The 18,414-nt window shown below is 41.4% G+C and overlaps 1 protein-coding gene and 1 long non-coding RNA gene across 2 annotated transcripts in view; one reads left to right on the top strand and one right to left on the bottom strand.

The window, feature by feature from the left end:
- The window catches only part of LOC123859518 (uncharacterized), a 90,786-nt gene that overhangs the window by 66,675 nt on the left and 5,697 nt on the right, over positions 1-18,414 (bottom strand). The window lies entirely within an intron of this gene.
- The window catches only part of PDE4B (phosphodiesterase 4B), a 100,772-nt gene continuing 97,478 nt past the window's right edge, over positions 15,121-18,414 (top strand). The window contains exons 1-2 of the mRNA XM_064589009.1: positions 15,121-15,185; positions 15,525-15,577. Coding sequence (XP_064445079.1) covers positions 15,136-15,185; positions 15,525-15,577 — 103 coding nt within the window. The 5' untranslated portion in view covers positions 15,121-15,135. The remainder of the gene's footprint in view (positions 15,186-15,524; positions 15,578-18,414) is intronic.

Raw genomic sequence — 18,414 nt, 5'->3', positions numbered from 1 at the left:
TCATCTGAACACTTTCAGAAGAGTAAGAGGAAACATAGGCAGGGAGAGTGAGTGAGAAGATATTAGGAGTAAAAATGTGAATTGAAAATGGGCTTTAACTTTTAGCAACAAAAGAGAGACTGAAATGAGGCTTTCTAGTAAAGAAAACAAGATCATCATTGGGTCCCCTGAGGAAATTTCATATGCTTTCTTAGATGTGGCAATACTCTGCTGATTTCTCTTTTGTTCCTGTGTTATAGTCATCTCTAACGTAATTGCCTTTGTACACAGAGGTACAGATTTCCCAATGGGAACATGAAGTCCTGAAAACTGGTAAGACCAGTTACGTTGTTCAAAACTGTGGCAGGAACCACCCTGAACAGGATGGAGTTTTGACAGTCCACCTGCAAATCCACAGGGAGGGAAGATCCATATTTCCTTCATTTGGTCACCCCATTTGCAAAGCCTTATATAGGCAAAGAGCTCTTTAAAGCTACCATTTGTGTGAGAACTAAATGGTCTCTAGAGAGGGCACTCAAGGGAAATAAGACCTAAGAACGAAGAGGGAAAGCATTAATAACTGCTCACTTGAATTTAAGACCAGTTTATTAATGGGCTACCAAAAAAGTACAATGTGGTGTTTAAGACTTGAGTTAGACCTACAGCCATCACGCTTACTAGCATCATGACTTTGGCATTGAATCTCCTTTACAGTGTCTAAAGTATCTGTAAATAAAAGTGCACGTAAAATAAAAGTGCATTTTCTATGTGCTAGGGAGTATTTAAAGTACATCTGTTAACTTATTTAATTCCCATAATCTTACTTGAGTTGGTACTATAATTTTCTTGTCTTAAAGACAAAGACATTGATGCTTACGGAAGTTAAGTAATGTGCCTAATAAATGGGGAACCAAGGCTTAAGTCCAGGGCGTGTGGATGATTAAATCATAGGGATATTTAGTATAAATACAGACTCAAAATGAAGATGAAAAATAAAAATAATGATATTAATCTCTGCTCTGCCTACCTTCCCAGCTGTTATGAGGATCATATTCATTCTTTCTTCTAACAAAAACTTAAATTTAGGCACTTGCTAACAAATAAGACATTTTCTGTGTCTTCAAGGCAGCTAAAGGATGAGTTAAGTCTATAGGCAATTTTGATATCTTTGAATAAGGGCAGTCGCAGAAAGGTATGCAGAGGACTCAAGCGAGTAGTAGCCCACTTTGAGCAGCCAGAAGAGTTAGCCAGGCAGAGGGTTATGCAGGAAGAAGGGCTACGTGCTAACTACTCTCTAGTTGTCAGAAGCATTATGGAGAAGCACAGCTCAGTGCAGCTGAGGCAGAGAATGTGAGTGGATGAGGAAGTGGTGAGAGGCAAGGCTAGAGAAGTAAGCAGGAACCTCATCATGAAGCACCTATCCGAAGGAGTTGGTCTTTATGCTGAACGAAATTAGTGGGGAGCTACTAAAAGGTTTTTAAGCAGGAAAATACATAACCAGATGAATGTTTTTGAAAGATAGTTCTGATTACAGTAAAGAGTGGTTTGTACAGTGGACAAGCCTAAAGACTAGTGTCCAAGAGCCAAATGGAAGACTGCTTTGGTAATCCACCTAATAGAGGGTAGGGAACTACATTAGAAAAGATCCAGCGAGCAATTAATAAATATTTGCAAGTTAGCATAAGCAGGGTCTGGTCGCTGACTGTGGGGGAGGTTTCAGGCTTGACCAACAAGATAGCTGGTTAAGCCATTTTTTAGGGTCAAGAACATTCTCTTATCCCATGAAATAATGTATGTGAAAATGCTTTGTAAACTGTAAAGTACAATATTAGTTCTCTTGACTGCAATAGGGGCAGATATGACTCTCCCAAAAAAGTTCTCACCAGTGGGGAAGATAGACATGCAATTCTTTAATTATAATAATAATGATACCTATTACTAATAAGAATAACTATAACTACATGAGCAAATGCTTTTATGTGCCAAGGCTTATAAGAGTTGTACATGTGTAATAACTCATTTCATTCTTACAACACCTCACTTTACAGATAAAGAAATTGAGGCCTAGGGAGGTTATCTAATGTCTCATAGCTAGTAATTGTGCAACTCAGAAACAAACCAATGCTGTCTGGCTCCAATATCTGTGCTCTTGACTGCAATAGTATATGTCACTCTGTAAGACAGACTAAAGTCAGTGTTACAAGTAAAATCCTATGTGTAGGTATGACACAGAGAAAGACAAAATTAATGGAATCCAGAGGGTATAGCAGAAGGAAGTAGGCTTTTTGCTTTCCGGAAATGCATTTCACTGTTTAGTGCAGACCTACACTCAATCGAAGACCTACGGAGTTCTCGTCACTGATCAGTCTACAAAATTGTAATGTGCTGAGTTTGTCACTAGATGTCGCTTGTGCCATGGCTCTGAACATCTGGCATTGCCCTCTCTAGAGGTTTGGGAAACGAAGGACATCAGTTTTCATAATTAATCGTGATTAATTTTGTTATTTCCATGCCATCTTATTCTAATCATTAATATATGAAATTATGGTTAAAAGTTTTAGAATAGTTTCATAAATATTCTGGCTGTACTCAGATAGGAATTTTGTTTTGTTTCTTTCCTATACTTGCTATAAATTACCTGTAAATTGTCTGATTCTTTCCTCTAGCAGCTACTACCTGCTGTACAGCATGAGCTTTTGCCATTCAAATCCTTTAAGGGAACCAACGCTGGGGACCTGCAAGTCCATCTCTTGCTTCTGAATTTTCTGCTTTCCTAAACTCCAGAAGTTCCATGATGATAAAGTCATGCTGACAGGGTGCCCCCTTAGTGTTTACCTCCCTTTAATCATTACTTTGTACCATTTTAGTAACTCCCCATGCATGCAACAATTCATCAGCTTTAGGTGCTACATATGTATGAGATTTATTTATATGTTTAGCTTTTACTGAGTATTTAAACCTGAAATCCAGGAGCCTTAGATGACCTGTTTAACTCTTAACTCCATTACCTTACATCCCCAACTCACCCTGATGCCTTATGAACAATGTGAACTTCATAGCAGAAATCTGAACAAATAGCAAGCTATTTCACCATGTAAAGTTCATCTCAAGAAAATGCCTTGGGGAGGGGCAACTCTCGGTACAGTTCACTACCCCGCATTTATCACAACTGCTCCCCTCAGGGCCTTCTTCAGTCTCTCCTTTGGCTTTTTTCCAAGAATCCTGAGGCTCCACCTTGGGCTCCCTTTCTCTCTATCCCCCCCCACCCCTCCAGAAGCCACTCCCTGCCATTCCTTTAGTTTTACCACTGTGGTAGGTAACTCTGAAATGTATAGCTCCAGTTCCATATTTCAGTCTTCCTGCTTGATGTCTCCACTGGGATATCAGTGGGGATCTTAAAATTCAGCTTGTGGGAAAGTGACATATCTCCTCCCCCATGTTCTCCTTACTTTCTTATTTTTGCTCATGACTTCACTATTTTCCCACACACCCATTTTTTAAACTGACATAGTATTTCTTTATGACCCCTTAGCCAATTAAATGCTGAGTCCTTGGCAAGACACTTAGGGTCTCCTCAAATTGTCTTTTCCTGTTGCTTCCTCTGCCTCACCGATGTCTTCTCATCTGAATGACTGCATTATCCCTCTAACCATTCTTCCTGGCTCTGTCCTCTCTCCAGTCTGTCTCTTGGTGTCCATAGCATTTTACTTTCTAAAGCACTTTTCTGCTTGCCTATCTCACTCAAAACCTTCACCAGCAACTTTCTTCCTTGTGAGTTAAGCGCCACCTCCACAACCGTGGTCCATACCACCCATGAGCGTGGGGCACCTTCCAATCTTATCCTCTAAAAACATCTCTAGTTAATGTGTTCAACTCTGCCCAAACAGCCACCAAGCATCTCAGTCAGCTTGTTCAGTACTTTCCCATTTCAGTGCCTTTGTTCTTGCCATTTCTCTCATTGGTGGCATCTACCGTCTGTGCTCTTGAGAGCCTGCCCTTCACCGTTCATCTCAAAACCGTTCATTCAATCAAGCCTGCCCTACTTCCTCTAATTTGTAATTATTACCTCTCCTTTACACCCCACTAAGTTTCCCTATTAAGGGTTTGTGTTTCTCATTCTGTATCCATTGTGGTGTTTTGAATATTTTTTCTGTTTCCCCTAGAGTGTTGTAATTGGGGGGGTGGGGGGGTGGGTCATGGATTCTGTATAATTCAATATGCCAACTCTGCAGGGTCACCATAAAATAGGTAATATAATGGTTAAAAGCACAGATTTTTGGAATCAAACAATCTTAGCTCTTCTGCTTACTATGTGTTCGTTAAGCAGTAGCTTAACTTCTCCAAGCCTTGATATCATCTTTAAAATGGGAATATTAAGGGTACCTGCCTTAAGCCTTGTTATAAGAATTAAATGAGATAATGGACATAAAGTGCTTAGTGCGGGAGCAAAGAATGCTCTCGTCAGTATTCTTTTTATAGTCATTGTTCAAAGTAGATGCACAAGAACTTGACTAGGGTGACTTGAAGGGGGACTTCCAGCTAAAGACAAAGGTAGAAAGCAAAGTATTATATTAAATAAGACCTGAAAGTAAAAGCCCGTGTTAGAGAAGAGGCCCACATGGACGTATGTGTTGTTCAGCTCTGCGTCTCTACGTCCCTATAATGCCTGATACAGGGCAGGTGCTTAATAATCATTGGTTGCGCTCACATTATAAACAAATAAGGTGCCATATATGTATGGCGATCATGAGGACAGAGAAGATCAGACAGTGAAGGAAATTCGTTGTCAACCAACTTCTATGCAGCTGTCTCGATTCACAAACAATAAATTGGCCTGATTTTGTGTCTGCAGCCTACGACAATGTGTCTTCTAATGACTTCATGGAGAGCTTGCTGAATGTGGGCTTAGGTAGATTTATTGAAGTATGTGCCAGAGAGAGAGTGCATTTCTGAAAACATACTTTTGACTGTTCCTAAGTATAGATTTACATAACACTAGGTATGGCTTACTCAGATCTTTGGGACAAAATGAGCAAGAGTGATATGGTAATAGTAGGCTCAGTCTGTACACTCCTATTAAAAGCTTTTCCTTGGGTACTTTAAGAAAAAAAAGTTATATTAAAAACAAAAAGTAATGGGATTCCCAGACAGAAATCTGTGTTTAAATGGCATTAAGGCTGTGGTTCAAATCAACAAAAGCCAGGAAATCCAAAGTTAACCTTTATCCAGACTGTTATGCCATTTTTTCCAACTCTGTGTGTGCTTGTGAGCAGCCTTCCCTTTGAATTTCCTGGCTCTGGCAACCAAGTCGCTTTGAATTACAGTACTCCGGGTCTGCTATTTAATGGGAATGTACCCTGAGGATATATGCTTCCTTTCAAGTGCTTTTCGGTGTCACCATAAGCCCAGGAGCCATGAACCTGGTATTTTGTTCTTTCAAATTCCTAAGGTTCCCGTTTATGCCTAGATCAGTCATGCCTTATATCCAGGTAGAAGGACTTGTGTAACATTGGTGTTGCTAAAACTGATATGGTTTAATATTATAGCTTATATGTCCTAGTTATAATTCAAATTCATTTTTACGTGTTTCTTTTCTCTCTTTCACCAGACATGGCGATGACTTGATTGTAACACCTTTTGCCCAGGTATGTATCATGCTGGCCCTGGCTCACTCTCCCTCTGCCCCTGGGTGCAGTTTCTAAGTGTGGCCTCTGAATCTGCCCATTCGTCTCCCTTCGTTCCTAACTGTCCTGATCATTGGCCTTCCAGGTCCTCGCCAGCTTGCGGAGTGTGAGAAACAACTTTACTCTACTGACAAACCTTCATGGAGCATCCAACAAGTAAGCATTGACTTTTTGTGGAGTTATGAATCCCTTCCATAAAGGCAAAAACATTGAGCCACATTAAAAAGAAGGAAAAAAAATACCATTGCATGGAACTTTGCCCTGCAAACTAAGTTAGGACACACGATGAAATTTGAAAATAGGATGGAGCACCATAGTATTTTAGAACTGGTAAGACATTAGAAATTAGTCTGGATCTTGTGAATCTTTGTACCCTTAACACTTAGTAGACGGTAGGAGTTCAACAAGTGGAAGAGTGAGATGAGGATTTTTGTTGACATTTACATTTACTACTTTGGAAAGTATGAATACTTATCAGTAACAGCCATAAATTCTACTAAAATTCTTTTGGAATAGCTATTAATGAACTCAGAGATTCAAATGCAAGATTAAAGGTAGCAAAAAGCTCAAGTCCAAGTTGCCTTTTTTTGATACTATATAAACAGGTTCATGCAATTTGATGAATAAGACTGGGGTTATCTTCTCCTCTGCCCCCCCCACCCCAGTAACTATATAACCTTGGTCATTTCAATGAACATTGCTGAACCTTGGTCTCCTCATCTTTATAATGAAAGGTTTGAACTCGATATTCTCACATAACTTTCTCCTCCAAAATCATTTCAATCTGTGAGTCTAAGTGCTATACAGCTCACTATCCAGCATTTTAAAAGATCATCACAGGTTATCAGCAGGTCCTAGAATCAATGATCATAGAATGGCACCCAAGGCACCTCATGATCCAACTCAAGTTAGTTTGATTGATAATTGATTGGGTTTATATTTGATGCAGTATACATGAACCTAGAGACTTTCCCAGCCTCTTTTGTAGTGATACTCCCTGTTTGTTCATTTATTAAATGATTCACCCAAGAAGTATTTATTTAGTATATACTATTCATCCATGCATACATGTATGTGTTTGACAAATATTTGTTGAGCACCACCTTTTACTGGGAACTGGTAATATAATAGTGACCAAAACAGACAAGTTTTCTGCCCTTTCAAAGCTTGTATTCAAATAGGAAGTGCCAGAGCATATGGTGGTGAATAATCAGATCGGGTCTCTGGCCACATGGGATCACATCCTAACAACTGTGGTCTGATTGTTCCCTGCATGTTCTATTTTCCATCCTAATTATGGACTTACTGTTCTGTCTTCCTAAAACGTCTCTCTTCACCTGCCAGTGATTGCCTGGCTAAATCCTACTTGTCTTTCATAGCTCATCTGTAGTATCACCTTCACCAGAATGCTTCCCCTGACCCCACCAAGCCTGGCTGAGTGCCCCTCCGTGGCCCCAGAGCACTCTCCCAAACTTATCACACCGTTTATGGGTCTCTGCCCACCACCAGACTGCATGTCCTTTGAGGCCCCTTTAGAATTAAATTTACTTTTCCTCGAATTTCTAATATGTAGCAAAATGCCTGACACATAGTGTATGTGCCATAAATATTCATCACACATATAAATTTTTGAATAAATAATTGTTGGAGAAAGACCACCAATTATTTGGAAAATTATTTTTTCAGAAGAGATTCCTTCCCTTTACCCACCTTTTCTTCTGTACAGACTAGGGCCTCTGGGGCCATACCTATTGATTTCATAACCCAATCTTACCACTTTACAGCTATGTGACTTGGGTACAACTTCTCTACATCTCAGTTTCCCAATCTATAAAATAGAGTTGTTCTGAGGATGAAATGAGTTGATATTTATAGAGCATTTGTAACAGCATCTAGCACATCGTAGGTGCTCTGTAAATGTGAGCTATTATAATTGATAGTTACATTTCTCTTGCTGAATCCAGACAGTGTAACACTTTGGAGTTTTCACATCCATTATCTCAGTTAGAATCACCATAAATGCTATATATGACAGGTGTTGTTGCCCCCACTCTGTGGACAAGGAGACAAAGCCTAGGGAGATTAAATGACTTGCACAAGAACTCACCACTGCTGGTGAAGAGCAGGGTCAGACCTGAAGCCTGATATCCTGACTCTCGTTGCAGTGTACTTTGTAAGGAAAAACAGTTGTTTTCTTCCTATGTAGGGGAAAACCCAGTTCTTCCTGTGTTTTTCTTCCCTGTGAGTCTCCCTAACAGAAAACACTTCGTTTCTGACACTCTGGTCACCAAATGTGTGGAGGTCCCCTGCTCTCGCAACAACAAGCAAGTCTTGGACACCAGCTGGGTGTCCTACAATTTAACTCGGTTCTGACACTATCTACCTGGAGATACCGTCAGATCCTAGATTAAAGGCTCTGTCCCACAGGACCACCTCCCACTCAGATGTCAGTCACCGTGCTTCTCACCTACGGCCTACAGATCGCAGCTTCCAACAGGCCCCTCCTCAGGTTCAATTAATTTGCCAGAATGGCTCACAGAACTCAGAGAAACACTTACTTACCTTTACCAGTTGACTAAAGGACATGATAAAAGCACACATGCACAGCCAGATGAAGAGATACCTAGGGTGAAGTCTGGGAGGGTTCTGAACATAGGAGCTTCTGTCCCTGTGGGATTGGAGGGCATCACCCTCCCAGGGTAGGTATGTTCACCAGCCTCAGAAGCTCTCTGAACCCTATGCTATTGGGATTTTATGGAGGCTTCATCACATAGACATGATCAATTATTAACTCTGCTTTTAGCCCCTCTCCCCTCTCTGGATGGGAGATAGGGCTGAAAATTCTAAGCCCTTAATCATGGCTTGGTCCTTCTGGTGACCAGCCCCTCCTAGGAGCCCATCCAGAGTTTCCTCATTAGAACAAAAGATGCTCCTAGTGCTCTTGTCACTTAGGAAGTTACAAGAGTTTTAGGAGCTCTGTGTCAGAAATTGGGAGCAGGGACCAATATATTCTATTTTTATTACCTCACATCTTTGCATTCACTCCACCCCTTAAGTCTTTTTGGTTATGGGAAGAAATCTCTAAAGGTTTTTTAACAGAGAGTCATTTAGGAAGAATTTATGGAATGGATGAAGGTCAGAGAGCCCAAAGGCAGAGACATGAGCTAGGAGAGTGTTTTCAGGAATTAAAATATTAGGAGTGAATTGGGCACCTGGGTGGCTCAGTCAATTAAGCATCTGACTCTTGATTTCAGCTCAGGTCATGTTTTCAGGGTCCTGAGATAGAGCCCTGCATCGGGCTCCTCGCTGAGTGTGGAGCCTGCTTGAGACTCTCTCTCTCTCTCTTTCTCTCTCTGCCTCTGCCCCTCTCCCCACTCTCTCTCTCTCAAAATAAATAAATAAGTGATTTTAAAAAAATATTTGGAGTGAAGCCATGGACCAAGAGATGATGGAGGTAGGAACTGGGGAAGAAAGATTAATAAGGATACATTTCAAAGGCTTCTTTAGTTTAGCATGACTCAAGGTCATTGTACTGCATGGCTCCAGGGCAAAGGGGTAGGGGATGTTTTCAGTTACTGTGTGTTAGCAAGCAACCTGAATATTATTTTTCTGTAACTACGGGGGCATTCAGCCTAACCGTGTTGAATAATAGGCTATGTCAGCTCAAGCTACTTTCTTGAAAATCAGGTCTTTCCACAGCCTTGAGGGTTTGAGACACATAAACCTTCAGGAACTAGAGTACCCTAAGACCACAATTGTCACATACAGAGCTGACCCAGAGTCCATTCTCACACTGTGGCTGAGGACCACTCTCCAAATCATGGCCCTTTGCATCACCTTTGGTCCACACCAAACCACACTCACCAAACCGAATAGATCACCAGCAGTAGGAGCAGTAGGAGAGTTGTATCTGATGATCTTTCTCAGAATCATCCCCATATTTGTACAGAGTTGATCCTCTTATTGATTTCAAGTATTTTCTTGAAACCAACACCACCTAACCAAAGTTCAAGGCAGGGCACATGCACCACCAGAGTTTCACCAGAAATTGAGATTGCCTGTCCAGTTCAGGCTGAGAACTGAATGATGGGCTTTAGCTACAAGTGAAGCAGCTTAGCAGGGGAAGATTGGAAAACTGAGTGTTCATTTAATGCATTCCAACCTATTTCTAGTCAATACCCTCAAAGAAAGAAAGAAAACTGAGGACAAGAAAAATGGGTCCACCATCTGAGAGCATTTCCCCCACATATTCATTTGTCTTAACAACTGAAACTGTAAGATTCATGGAGCTCACAAGTTGCTTTCTGGGACATTGACTTGGGTTCCAGAGTAACACTCCTTGCCTTAAACGTAACATTTAAGCAATAATTCTGTCCTTGGAATGGTTTTCTTGAGACATCTGGGTAGTGTGGTTTATTATATGAAAAGGAACTCCCACATAGAACTATACTTCTCATAAGTCAAGATTTCCTTTATCTTTTGGCTCTTTGCTCTGCACAAAAATGGCTCATTGTCTGCCTGAGCTTTACCACCCAAAGGGTGAAAATCTCAGTTTCTGTTGAGGTGACTTCCTTGCACTTCCATGAAATGTTCCATTGAGAGATGCTTGATTGGGCCTGTATTTCTTGGCTTCAAATTAAAACCTATTATTTCTTTAGTCCCAGGAGTTAATTTTGAAAATACGGCTTTCATTTAGAGCTGTTAATTCAGATAAGCATCCCTAAAGCATTTACTGGCTTCAGCTGATGGAGAAATCACTTACAAGTGAGAATGCCCACCATTCTTTAGTCTGATAACCAGGGCATAGAGCAGCTGGGAGCAAAAAGGTGTCCCCCATCATTCAACTGTGCCTCTAACATCGCCGAAATTACCAATGGCTATCAGAAAATCATGTAACATCTCTGTCTCAACGTTCTTCAAAGGCATAATTTAATCAACATGCATGTAATCTTTGAGAAAGAATTAATAACCACTTAATTTTGTTTTCAATGTGTATCTTTCATTGCTTTATGTCTTTTGGCATGGGATTTAAATTAGCTGAGAATAATAAAATCGTGAGCATTCAGAGGGGAAAGAACCCAGCCAAATTTCCTCAGAGTAAGTGAGGAAATATATGGAAAAGTGTTCACACAGGAGCTGGCACATTGTAAATTAGCAGTAAATGTTAGTTGCCGCCTGCTTTCCCCAAGTGAGGAAGAAACTGAGAGGTTCAGTGAGTTGCTGAGGGCTATATAGTTGGAAGGTGCCAGAGCCAGGACTAGGATTCCTGTCTTCTTATTCATAGTCCAGTTCTTTCTCCACTGTGCTATTCAGGGCTATAAAATATATATTTTTTAAGATTTTATTTATTTATTTGAGAGAGAGAGAATGAGAGAGAGAAAGCACATGAGAGGGGGGAGGGTCAGAGGGAGAAGCAGACTCCCCGCCGAGCAGGGAGCCCGATGCGGGGCTCGATCCAGGGACTCCAGGATCATGACCTGAGCCGAAGGCAGTCGTTTAACCAACTGAGCCACCCAGGCACCCCCAGGGCTATAAAATATTAACTGCTGTGGCCAAATTATCCTCCCTTTTAATTTCACTGTCTTTAATCCAGGCATATAACTTCTTATGATTCTTGTGTAAGTTAGGGACCACTGGAAACTGGGCAACCAATGACATTTTCTTCTGGCACTCCTGACAGGTTCTAATTGGCAGTCTCATGCCCTGTAAGCAATAATGTAGCTTCTAGAAGTCATTCATTCATTTAATGTGTGTTGAGCCTCTTCTTTGCACCAGGTCTTGGGAGTAAGTGGTAAGTCAAATAAATATGGTTCTTGCCTTTGCAAAGCTTACACACACAGATGCTTATCTGAATGAACAACTCTAAATAAGAGCTAAGTTTTCAAAATTAACTCCTGGGACAAAGGCATTTATGTAATTTGTGTCATTTTCAAGAAGTCATTGGGATAATTGGGTGCTGTGAGTAGCCAAACCATGAAGAAAGCAGAGATTCCCAAACATTTAGGGTCCCCTAGTTCCATGTCTCCTTGCACAAAAGCCTTCTTTGGAACTCAGGAAGACAGGTAAAATAAAATTATTAGCAGCATGTTATTAATCCAGTGAATACATATTGAATACCTCTATCATAACAAATATTTTGCCAATTCCAAGGTTACAAAAATAAACAAGATCCAGTCTTTGCTTAAATTTCTCACAGGTGAGTTGAGGAGACAGACAAGAAAATAGGAACTGTAGGAACTGCAAGACAGTCTGAGCAGTGCTAGAATGGGGCAAGGGCAGCAAGCCACAAGTAACGCAGAGGGTGACTACTCACAGTGGGGAAGGCACAGTTGAGGAAGTGATGGCTGAGGGGATTCCTTGTGCAGGGGAAGGAGTCTGCCACTTATAAGGGAGGAAAATAGTGAGTGGAGCAAAACATATGCAAAGGCCCAGTAATGTGAGCACATGCTGGGTTTGTGGGAATAGTGAGTGGTATATAGAACCGAGACTGTAGAGGAAAAGGAAACCAGATAAAACATTCATGTGGTATTTGGCTTCTCAAATGATTGTCACATCAAGGGTTCATTCAATCAACAGTTCACCAACATCTATGGAGTGCCCACTACTTGTGAGGCAGGTTGGTGGGGCCTACAGAGGATATACGGAAAGAAGTTAGCACCGGATCCCCCCCTCAGTGGGGTCACAGACTAGCGGTAGGGGTAATATGTGCACATATGAGTTGTAACAGGAGGAAATAACCCTAAAGGTACAAACAAAGCACCATGGGATATTAGAAGAGGGGTCCATTTTAGCTAACATGATGGCATCCTTTGCAGACAATGGCATTTCACCTTTGAAGGTACGATGCTGACACCAATTCCTATGTGTGGATTTTTTCCCTACACATCCAAGCAATTTTCCCTTAACGCCAGCTGAGTGCCCTAAAATTCAATTCAGTCTGACACTGCCTGCCTGGAGATAGCATCAGATCCCACAGGTTAAGGGCTCAGTCCTGCAAGACTCTCCCCAATTCAGCCACCAGTTGCAAGTTCAGTTTGTTATTAGTGCTTCTAACCCACTGACTGTAGATCAGAGATTCCCATGACCTCCCTTCTTGGGTTTTATTAATTTGCTAGAGTGGCTCACAGAACTCAGAAACAGTTTACTTACTAGAATACTGGTTTATTATAAAAGGATATAATTCAGTAACAGCCAAATGGAAGAGATTCAGTCTCCTCACATTCACTGTCCTGGAGACACTCCAAACCCAGTCCTTTTGGGTTTTTGTGGAGGTTTTGTTACATAGCCGAGATTGATCAAATCATTGGCCACTGATGACTGAACTCAGTCTCCAGCTCCTCTCGTCTCCCCAGAGTCTGAGGTGGGGCTGAAAGTGCCAACCTTCTAATCAGGTGGTTCCCCTGGCAGTCAGCCCCGATCCTTAGGTTACCTAGAGGCTTTCCATAAATCTCATTAACCTAACAAAGCACACTTTTTAGAACTCTCTTCAAATTCCAAGAGTTTTAGGAGCTCTGTGGTAGGAATGAAGACAAAGATCAAATACACATTTCTTATTCTAAATCACAATATCACAGAAGGGTAGGTGATATTTACAAGTGTGGATTTGGGCGGAGAGAGGTTCCCTTTCAGAGGAATAGCCTGAGCAATGTCAGGAAAGGGATAGCGCGTGTCCAAGGAAAAATAAGCGATCAAGTTTGGCTTGGGCAAAGTATGAGTTCCTTCCTTCCTTCCTTCCTTCCTTTTTCCTCCCTTCCTTCTTTCCTTTCTTCCTTCTTCCATTCATTAAGGATTCACTGAATGCTTGGCATATGAAGGACCATCCTGGGTCCCAGGGATCCAGTAGTAAACAAGCTGTTCCCTGCCTGTATAAATTTTATATTTAAACTACAGAGTTCTGTATTGAACACTACTTAGTGTCTATTTTAATTACAGTTTTAAAGTGCTATTAAGGAGAAGCACAAGATACATGAAATCAAACAGCCAGTCAATGGTTTGAGATGAAATGTCAGGAATTCCAACTGATAAGCTGGGAAAAGTATGTTGAGGCCAAAGAGCAGAGGACTTTGAATGCTAAGCTAAGGAGTTTGGAATTTAATCTCTTACTTTTCCTGAAAAACAGCCCTCAGTATGACTGCAGGTGTTATCAGCAGATGGAATAGCGAAAAGAGAATGCACTTTGGATTCAGAAAGACTTAGCTTTGAATCTCAACTACACCAATTATAAACCATGGTGCTTCAGCATGTTTCTTAACCTCTTCACCTCTGCTTCAGTTTCCTTCTCCTGAAAATGAGATGATTATATTCCCAGTGGAAGCTAAGAAGTACCTAGCATGATGTTTGGTAGGGAAAAAAGTGATTGTTGGAGGGCGATCGTTCTTACTTTGTTACACAAGAAAATGTCAGGCCACAGAGGGTTTAAAGGTACCTTGCCTAGGATGACCTAGCTAGTAAATGTTCAGTAAGTGCGATCCCTGTCCATCAGAGCCCGCAGCTATCAGGTGTGCTACCTAGAAGCTAGATTGCCCCTAACAGATCATAGATGGATTTGGTGCACTTACAGATCTGCGAAGAGAACTTGTGGCCATCCCAGTACGGAGACCCTTTCTTCACAATATCCTTGCAGGCCGTTCTCTGTCATTTAGAACGTGGCTTCCTTCCCAAACTTGGTTGTGCATCAGAATTCACAGATTTATGTGAAAAATACAGATTCCCAGATACTGAAATAGCCTCTCCAGGGATGGGGAAGGGCATCATGGTTTTAATAGCTCCCCAAGTGAGTAGGATACTCATCCATGCTTGAGAACCACTGACTGGCCTAGCGTCTCCCTCTCTTGCTTATTGCTAATATCCTGTTGCTCTGTCATGGGGCAGACAGCCCTCTATTCCAGTGGTTCCGAAAATGGGCTCCCCAGACCAGCAGTATCAGTACCACGGGGCACTTTTAGAAATGGACAAGCTCACCCCAGGCCAGTTCAGTCAAACACCCTGGAGATTGGGACTAGCCGTGGGTCTTAGTAAAGCCTTCTAGATGATTCTGATGACCCTACAGTTTGGGGGCCACTGCTCTAGACTATTTGGGGGAAGCTCTCCTGTAATGTGCTAAGCAGAAGTTCTAAAAAGCATGAAGAGGTTGGTGAGACCAGCAAAACCGGCGGGGGTGGGGTGGGGAGCAGCGGTGGGCGGGATTAGGAGATAAAGAGGAAAAAAAGGAAAACAAAAAACAAAAGGTGGAGCCCAGTATTCATGGAGCCTGCATTTGTTTGCTTGTTTCATTGGACTCTTGACATCAGCAGGCTTATTATAATGTAGAATAATGCCCAGTTCCTCTGCAAAAAGACCACTCCAGAGGTTAAGGAAACTGGATTCCTGTTCCTGCGTGACTTTTGGCAACTGACTTCATCTCTCTGGGTCTCAGTTTCCTGAGGTGCAAAAGGGAGGCCTGGACTGATTGGTCTCTAAGGGCTCCTCTGGCATGACTTGCTGCAGTGCTGCCAAAGGAATCGGGATCCACTTTGACATTTGGTATTATTCCTGAGCAAGCGTATTGTCTGAGGGCCCCCTGGAACAGTGAAACCTGAAACAGAGGGGCTGGTTAGGGACCTGGAGTAAACGACTTCCTTCCTGGAGAGTCCGAGCCTCCAGGAGGCTGTGCATAGGGAAATTCCAGGCCATCTGGCTGTGAGAGGGCTGCAGTCATCTACTAGTGTTCTGGGACATCACCTTCCGGAGATAGCGTTATGTCATTTGATAGCTCATTATGACCTGGAAAACTCCGCAGTGATCCCGGGGGTTGGGGTGAGGGAAACATGGAGGTGATATTCATACAAAGACTCAGGCCTTCTTTCCTCTTGGTCTCCACAGGAGGTCCCCAGCTGCTGCTAGTCAGCCACCTGTCTCCAGAGTCAACCTGCAAGGTAAGCTGCCTCATGAGTCCTGGCTCCATGTTTCAAAATAATCAAGGTGCCATTTGTGCGGAAACTTCTTTAAGATAATAGAACTGGTTTGCTTATGGTGGCCCTCTAAATTCTCCTGGTGACTTTTTTCAAAGGCATAGTGGAGCTTTCCTTCATTCCATGTAAAATCAAATGAAAAGCAGTCTTGACTATTTTTCCCATCATGTGCACGCCGGGGTTTTCAGGGTGTGATGGATGTGTGGTAATAGGGCTTCCCAGAAGGGAGGCAGGAGGCGGAGCTCTATTGATAGTGCAACTTCACCTCGGCTTGCTGGCCCCCATAAACGCCAGGACAGCTGATTTCAAAGGCCCTGAGGGGCCCCCAGGTTGGCCTGAGCATCCCACAGGGTATGTTAGTGGTTTTCCTCCTAGCGTCAGCTATAGGTCCCACTTGAATCTACATCCTTTCCAGGTGTGAAACCAAAGACTTTTCCAGGTCACAAATCATTTCCCTTGGAGGTCATCCAACTTTGTTCCTCAAATGTGTATGTGTGTGTGTGTGTGTGTGTGTTTTAAGAAACCCAACATCTCATCTTTCAGTGCCATGCATATGCTTCCCATGGGGAGTTGAGAGGTGTGGAGGGGCAGGGCCACCCTGAAGGAGCCCCCTGGAGATATATCGAACAGTAACTGTACTTGACATAAGATGCAACCAGTTACAAGTCCAAAATGGAGTTTTCCACCTTGAATCTGTCCCCACTAGTGTGGCAGTGGACCTGAGTAAAACCACAGGAGAAACAAGTCAGATGAGCTCTGTTGAGACCGCCTAACACCAAACTGCACTGCCTTGAACACTTCTCTCTTTCCAGCTACGCCATTCCCTTTGCTTGATACTTAGCGATCTTCCTTCCTTGTATGTTGTGTTCACAGCCACGAGGGTAACGGGAATAATATAAAAGCCCAACTTCTACAAACAAAGGAACAAAAACATAGATTCCATTGGCTCATTGGCTTCAGAAGTATTTATGGTACACACTTTTAAAAATATTTTTATTAGAAAAAAGATTGAGAACAAGAATCAAGGTGAAAGGAAGATATTAAGTAAAAGTAAGTTTGCCTCTAGACCTTGTGATAGGAAACAGAAGAAAATAGTACTCCGTCCAGGGGCTTTAAAAACATGGTGTGCTGATGTACTATTTCCTTTAGATAAAAGGAAACTAAATAGAGTGTTTTAACATATAACCGGTATTACATAGTTGGAGATCAAAGGAGGTGGTTTTGAACTCCTATCATTTCATCATATTAGCTTACCCGTGAGACACCATTGCTCACATTTCTGTTAGTCAAATGCACTAAGAAGCTTTTGACATCAATTTGAATATTTAAACTGTTTTCTTTTTCTTGTAATAAATACTGACAAACATTAGGAGAATACGTGATATTTATGGCTCTATAAATTAGCTCATTAGCCAGAGATGTTGTTGGAAAGATCGTTTTGTGATTATTGGCACAGTAACTACAGCTTGGCATAGGGATTCTTTTGCTAAATTCTTTTAAAACAATGGAGCGAAGAAATGACAATACCACTTAGGCAATTTGTTTTTGTCTGTCTTTGTGGCAAACTACAAAAATTCTGGCTTTTCATCGGGAAGAGAATGTAGTGATACCAATTATTACGTAATTATAGGTTTCAAAATCTCCTTAACGCTTAACCACAGCCAGAAAAGGAAGGAGGACACACACATCCTGTGTTTTGTTCTTATTATCAGCTTAAATAAGTCAGGCAGATTTTTCCTGGTATTTTAATATTTAACAGCATGTGACAAAGAGATGTGTTTAAATAGAAACTTTAAAAGGGAATGAAAAATAAGTAGCTCAGAGCAAACAGAATTGAAAGCTGGAGTGCTGCTTTAAAGGATGATTTTTCATGATAATATCAGGTTTTCATTTATTATCACTAAAGTTGAACTCATGTATTTCCACTGAAATCTATAATAAAAGATACAAGAATCCCATGATCATGTAAACACATTTAGCAACAATCCAGTTTGTTAGGAAAGCCTGACTGACTTGGGTAACTGTTCTTGGATAAAAAGCAAGTGTACGAGAGAGACAGAGACAGAGAGGGAGAAAGAGAAAAGCCAAATATTTTTTAAAAGGCTTTTTTGTCATGCATCTGAATGAAGGGGATGCAATTCATTTCAAAAGCTGCTTGTCAGAACCCATGGTTAAATTGGTACATTTGCTCTTACAAATTAATCAGTAACAAATAATTCATGGGGGAAATTAAAGCAAATCGCTTAGTCTTCTCGCCGTTTAACCAAGGTTACTCTTTTCAGCTCTCGCCGTACAACGCGAATTTCCCTCCTCTGCAAAGACATCCCAATTTTTTTTTTAGAAAATCAGTGTAATTGCTCCTTTTTGTGTGCTATGGCAACAGTCCCATCCTGGGTTATATTGTAATTCATGGCTAATGTGTCTCTTGCATGGGAGCACCTTGAGGGCAGGAGCTGTGCCTTATTCATCTCTTTATCAATCAAAATCATTTGCATGGCTATTTTCACGTAGTAGGAAGACAGTAAATCTTGATTTGGCCAGAACTGCATAAAGTTTGAGTTTATCTGAAGAAAACTGTTCATAAATTAAATTTTAATAATGAGTTAATATTTTTATCTCTATGGCTATGAAAAATGTTCAACTGTGGCTTTTTTACTATGAAAAAACATCAGCTATTGCATTTAAATGAAAAGAGGTTTGAAACACACGCTATAACAGCATATATATGTATTTGTGAGGTCGTGTGGGTTTTTGGACAAAAAGAATTAAATACAAAAAGTTGGCATTTTTGCACTTTGAGT

Source organism: Mirounga angustirostris, unplaced genomic scaffold, assembly GCF_029215605.1.
Source record: "Mirounga angustirostris isolate CCGP_5_RB_7025 unplaced genomic scaffold, mMirAng1.0.hap1 SCAF_4, whole genome shotgun sequence".
NCBI classification, from domain to species: domain Eukaryota; kingdom Metazoa; phylum Chordata; class Mammalia; order Carnivora; family Phocidae; genus Mirounga; species Mirounga angustirostris.
Note: the sequence above shows the minus strand (reverse complement) of the source record. Positions and strands in the feature narration are given on the sequence as shown.